The 5,946-nt window shown below is 37.3% G+C and overlaps 1 protein-coding gene and 1 pseudogene across 1 annotated transcript; one reads left to right on the forward strand and one right to left on the reverse strand.

Moving 5' to 3' along the window:
• Positions 1-1,426: 1,426 nt before the first annotated feature.
• On the reverse strand, positions 1,427-3,397 carry LOC107495902 (protein LYK5-like). The gene is made up of 3 exons (XM_021125966.1): positions 2,893-3,397; positions 2,166-2,642; positions 1,427-2,082 (listed from the first exon to the last, which is right to left on the reverse strand). Exons 1-3 carry the CDS (start codon positions 3,395-3,397, stop codon positions 1,427-1,429), a joined length of 1,638 nt encoding a protein of 545 aa, XP_020981625.1.
• A 489-nt stretch (positions 3,398-3,886) lies between these two features.
• LOC127748533 (uncharacterized) overlaps positions 3,887-5,946 on the forward strand; it is a 5,372-nt pseudogene continuing 3,312 nt past the window's right edge.

Here is a 5,946-nt window from a genome sequence, read left to right on the forward strand (position 1 = left end):
CGTAAGTTTTCCTTTTATGTATTCGTCATTAGTGACGTTTCCTTCTCTCTCGCCCGTGCTATTAAATGATACATTGCATTTGAACTTTAATCAGATCTCGAGACGACCGAGACTTGGGGCAGGAAATAGAGCGGTCGACATGAGAACACAACCATACAAATTGACCAGACGCTGTGATGTGACGGCAATTCTCATTTTATTCGGACTTCCAAGGTAATAATTCAATGCTTTTACAAATTCCAGAGTCACAAAGCTCAATGCTTATGAGTACATAAATCTTTCAAAGTTAACAAATCTAGCTCTGCAAGGGAAAAATTCATCAGTGTATTTTTCTTCTGCCTTTGTGTCTGCTAGTTTTCTCATGATATTTTTCTTCATATTCTTGTTGATATTGAATTTATATGTTTGCATATTCCTGTTTCCTCATCTTGTGGTTGGATGAATCATGATTCTATTTATGAATACAATCCTTTTTTATCTTGTCAGATTGCTTACTGGATCGATCCTAGCTCATGAGATGATGCATGCTTGGCTGGCTTAAAGGTACTATTTCACCTAGAAATTCTCGGAATGTAGAGTATCATGTGAACTTTGTTATCCATTTTGGAGTTTAGGGTTTAAGATTTAAGGAATTTATTCATACATTTCAATATCTGTCATCAAATCGATGTACTTGGTTTTAAGCTATCTGTTCTATTTGTGAAGGCTACTGAACCCTAAGTCAAAACGTCGAAGAAGGTATATGTCAGGTTATGGCATACATGTGGTTGCATTCTGAGCTCACTTCGGCGTCAGCCTCATCCTCATCTTCAACATCTAGAAAAGGGAAAAGACCCCCTTTTGAGATGAAGCTCGGCGAGTTCTTCAAGCACCAGATTGAATCCGACATCTCGCCAGTTTACGGAGATGGGTTTAGGGGAGGTCACCAAGCGGTACAGAAGTATGGTCTTCAGAAGACCCTAAACCATATATGGATGACTGGTACTTTTCCATTTTGAAAAGCATAGAGGAAAAACCCTCCCACTTTTTGTTTTTACACATTGTTTTTTCCCTCCTTCTTTTCTGGAGATAAAAAGGTTCCTTAGGGCATTAGATTTGGCAAACTCATGATTTTTTTGTACTTGTAATTAAAATGGATACCAATTTGGATGCATTGATTACATTCATATGATTTTTTGCAACATAATAGTACTTTTGTAGCAAAAGAAGAAAAAGTGAAAAACAATGGGGAGAACACCTTCATAGCAAAGGTGTAGTCTTTAGGGTACTAGAGAGGGTCCATTTTTATTAATTAATTCTGTGATAATATATAAAATTTGATACAATGATTGTGAAATTTGAAATATCCTATAATAACTACAAAGAGAAAAAAACAAATTGTACATTCAACCTTATTATATGTAGACATAAATTCTGCACACATTTATTAACATTTCAACATGACAATTTTCTCACTCCAACAATTATTATGGGACTCAGAAAGTGTTTTCCACAAGGTAGAGACCACCTCTGACATGTTTGGTCTACTTTCTGATTCTTGATTCAAGCAACCTAAACTTAGCTTAACTAGCATCAAAGCACTTTTTCTCTCAATGTTTCCAATGAGCCTTGGATCAAAGAACAAACTCAAATTCTCTTCTTCTTCATACTCCTTACCAATGAGTTTATTCATCATGATCCTAGAAACCATTATTATTCCTTCTCTTAATAAACCATGCAGTGTAACACATTCTTTGCCAGTGATCAATTCCAAAAGTACCACTCCAAAGGCATAAACATCATCTGAAGTGTGAGAAGAAATTGAACTTGTTATCATTCTCCTTTTTAATAATTCTTCTGCACGAGAAAAATTTGCTATCTTTGCCCTTAGATCTTTGTTTAGAAGAATGTTTCCAGTGTTAATACCATTGTGAACATAACCAGGATATGTGAAGTTGTAAAGATATTGAAGTCCATTTGCAATATCCAAAGCAATTTGAATCCTCTTTGACCAACTTTTATGCAAAAATGAGTTTTCTTCACTACTAAGCCATTCTCTTAAGGATCCATTTTCCATGAATTCAAATACAAGGTAGAACAAATCTTCATTTTCACAATACCCTTGAAGTTTGATTAAGTTGAAATGGTTGATTCTTCTAAGCAAATTTATTTCCTTTGAAGCATACCCTTTACTATTCTTCTTTTGACAGCAAAACTTTTCCTTTTGTTACCGAATTCGCCATGAAATACAGAACCTTTGATTCTGTTCCTTGAACTGAAATTTTCAGTAGCATCCTTGATTTCCTCGAACTTGTACAATTTGGAATAGTTCACATCAATGCTTGTTATTTCAACGCGGATATCTTCTGAAATTGCGCTATTTCTCTTACGGATTTTGCCTGCCTTGATGAATCTTTTTGATATCTTTCCTATCAAAGACACTAGAGATGACATGATGCTCAGAATCAATATAGCAGCAAGAACTATATTGAATATTACTAGTTTCTTTAACTCGATCCCTTTGGAACCGGTTTTGGCATGTGGTGAAGTAGAATCATATGGTGGATCATTGGCAACTATGATTGTTGATGAACTCAGTGGTTCACTTGGCAAAGGAATCAGAAGAGTTGTGAATGGAAAAATTGTAGTTTCCATGGAAATACCTATATATGTTGCACCAATATGAACACAAATATTAAATATCATAAGATATGATATGTGAATATGACAATTCCATTGAAATATAAAATACTTAAAAGAAACTATCATCACAAGCAAGCTAAAAGACAGAGTAGCGAATGAAATGAACCAATATCTTTGAAGTAGTATTTGGAGATTATAAAATTAAGAATAGATTGATAGATTTATAAATCAATTATTATGATTAGAATCTATTAAAGTGTTTAAAATTACCATTGGCTTCAAGAAGATTCTGTATTGTTGCATTGAATCTTGATGCAATGCTAGAAATTGTGTCACCCCAATTCACAGAATAAGTCATCAAATACTTGGTGCCATTTCTTTCTTGATTCCATGTTGGACAAGCACACCTTAATGGAACATTCAACTCCATGCCGGCACGCAAATCGAGCTCCGGATAAGGATTGAACCTCTTTAGCGAATCACAAGTGGTTAAGCCTTGGAAAGTTTCATTTGCAACATTGAAATATGTTGTTTCTGGCAAAATTGCACCCAAGACATGTTTGGTTTTGGATTGGTAATAGTAATACTTGGTGTCCTTCATTGAAGAACAAGAGCATTTCAAAGGGACAATAACCTCTTTACCAATTTGGAACATTGTGTGTGAAGTAGTGACATCATTGATTCTTGCAAGGTCTATTGGGTTTGAAGAAGTGAGGTTGGAGATTGTGGTGATGGTGTTGTAAGGAGGCTGAGATTTGAAGATTAAGAATGCCATGCATGATGATGATTTCTTGATGCCATTGTTATTGCATGTGTAGAGGAATGATGGTGAAGGCCCGTTTTTGTCATCATTGTTGCATCTTAGTATTAAGTTTCCTGAGTAGTTTTGTTGTGCCTAATTTCCATTTCAAGAAAGAAAGAAAGCTTAATTAGTTTGTTAATTAAGATTAGTAGTTCAAAACTTGTCGAGAAAGAAAGAAAGAATTTAAGAAGTTCAATACTGGTTGTAATTAACCAATGTCACTGAGTAGGATAAGACTTTGTCATTGTTATTGTTATATTCATAAAATTATATCAAGAAGTAATTGTAATTAGTTAGTGATAGCTAAAATAGGACAAAGGGGGATAATGAGTGTACGATTAAGCATTATAGTCCAAGAAAAAAAAAACCCTAGTAAAGAAAGAGTTCGTACTCCGTACTCAAAGAGAATGAGAGAAGGAGAGAGCGGGGGCGAGCAGTTGAGGGTGAAACACGGTGAGGAAGATGGTCATGCCATCGAAAGAGATAAGGAGGAGAGCGTGGGTAGGTGTGTATCCTGGGTTAAGGAGGGTTCTTCTCGAGAGGGGTTAGAAAAGTCATCCAAGGTCTCTTTTAGAGATAAAGTCATTGGTGCAGAAAAGTCTAAGGCTCCAAGATCTCTTTTCGAAATAAAGTCATTGGTGCAGAAAAGTCTAAGGCTTTTGCATTAGTTGGGTCTTTATCTGGGGATGGTATCGCAACGGTCACAGGTAAGCAGGGTGATTCTCGTCCACCAAGTATCAATTTTACCAAAGAGGCAAAGAGCTGTCTGGCTGAACGTTATAAGGAAGTCATCGTGATCAAGGTACTCGATAAGCATTATGGCTACACGGCTCTCATGCATAAGCTTCGGATAGTATGGCGCATCAAAGGAGGGTTTGATTTGTTGGATGTGGGGTTTGGATATTTTTTGGTTAAATTTGATATTGCTGCAGATCGTGAGAAAGTCATTCTTGGTGGCCCGTGGTTGATAGACGGTCACTATGTTGCAGTAAAGCCATGAGATGTGGATTTTAGGCCATGCGAAAAATCCTTTGGATCAACGCTGGTATAGATTCGAGTCTCGGGACTTCCAATTTGGTGCTACCAGGAACAAGCAATGCTGCGAATTACTTCTACAATAAGGATTCCGATGAAAGTAGATTTGGCCATTAAGCTTGCAGAAAGAGGAAAATATGCCCGAGCTTGTGTTCAAATTAATCTTGAGTTGCCTGTAATTAAACATATTATAGTGGAGGGTGTGACTTATGAAGTGGAGTATGAGAGTTTACAGTTGATTTGTGCTACTTGTGCACGGTATGGGCATGATAAATCGTTGTGCATGGAAAAGGAGTCCTTGGAAGGAAACAGAAATTCCTTTGGTGATGGAAAAAATAATGAATCTCCGACACTAGTGCCACACAATAATCATGAGATTCAAAAAGAGGCTGAATCAGAAGCTCGTGATTTAGGTGAGAATCCTCGTAATTGGTGTGAGAAATTAGGAGTTGTTAAAGGGAAGGATGTGGTTACGGAATCATTGGCTCCTCACGTGCCTGATGGTCATGTTAATGAGGCATGCATGGATGATGAAGAGGGCTGACAACAAGTGCTGCGTAAGGGAAAATTCACAATGGGCCAGTCATCAGGTTTGAAGGACCAAGATGGAAAGCAGCACAAGTTTGGTTCGAGAAGGGTTCCAAGACCCAATTTGCATGAGGATGGAGGCAAATCAATTGGCATTAGGATGGGGAAGCGAGAAAAACATGAAATTGCGCCATCTCCATCGCGCAGAACTCCTGCACGTCGTGGAATTTCTATAAAGAAGCGTCCTCGGCTTTCCTCCTTACAGAACTCGCCAGTTGATAAAAATGGTGGCACATCGGAGAAAACTTTAGTAGATGGAAGCATGGCAGGTGCAGTGTCAGGAGGTCCGAAGGTGGCAATTATTAAGGATCAGAGTGTGCCAGTACTGCAGGACAAACCACCTATTGAGGTTGGTGATTCTTTTTAGAGTTTATGTTCTTATTTATTCTGTCCCTATTATTTATGGATAGTTTAAATATGATTGTTTGGAATATTAGGGGTGCTTCTAATAAGTTAGCCCGGGTGCATTGTAAGGAACTTGTTAGGAAATTTAGCCCTGTTTTCTTTATTGTGGTTGAAACTCACTCCCCTTTTCAGCATTTAAAATTATTTTGGGAAAGGTTGGGGTATCACTCTGTTGGTATAGTAGAAGCAGAGGGGCATAAGGGAGGTATTTGGTTTCTATCCTCTATGAAGGGTGTTTGTTGTAAGTTCATTGATGCTTTTGATCAGGGTGTTACTGTTGAGGTTCACTCTGATAATTTAATTTGGAGGTGTAGTGGTATTTATGGCAGTCCTCAATTTAAGAAAAGGGTTCTCCTTTGGGATTATCTTGTTGCACAATCCATGGTTTTTCAAGGACCTTGGATTGTTCTTGGTGATTTTAATGAAGTCAAGTTTTCTCATGAATCTAAGGGCTGTCAATTTTCTCATCAAAGAGCAGACATGTTTGCTACTTC

Source organism: Arachis duranensis, chromosome 6 (assembly GCF_000817695.3).
Source record: "Arachis duranensis cultivar V14167 chromosome 6, aradu.V14167.gnm2.J7QH, whole genome shotgun sequence".
In the NCBI taxonomy this organism is placed as follows: Eukaryota; Viridiplantae; Streptophyta; class Magnoliopsida; order Fabales; family Fabaceae; genus Arachis; species Arachis duranensis.

What these genes read in the sequence shown, in the direction of transcription:
- LOC107495902 (XM_021125966.1), bottom strand. Translation starts at nt 3,397, where the DNA reads ATGGCATTCTTAATCTTCAAATCTCAGCCTCCTTACAACACCATCACC. An exon ending in GAATCTTCTTGAAGCCAATG is followed by an intron (nt 2,643 to 2,892) that starts GTAATTTTAAAC and finishes CAACATATATAG; the next exon opens with GTATTTCCATGGAAACTACA. An exon ending in CAAAAGAAGAATAGTAAAGG is followed by an intron (nt 2,083 to 2,165) that starts GTATGCTTCAAA and finishes GTGAAAATGAAG; the next exon opens with ATTTGTTCTACCTTGTATTT.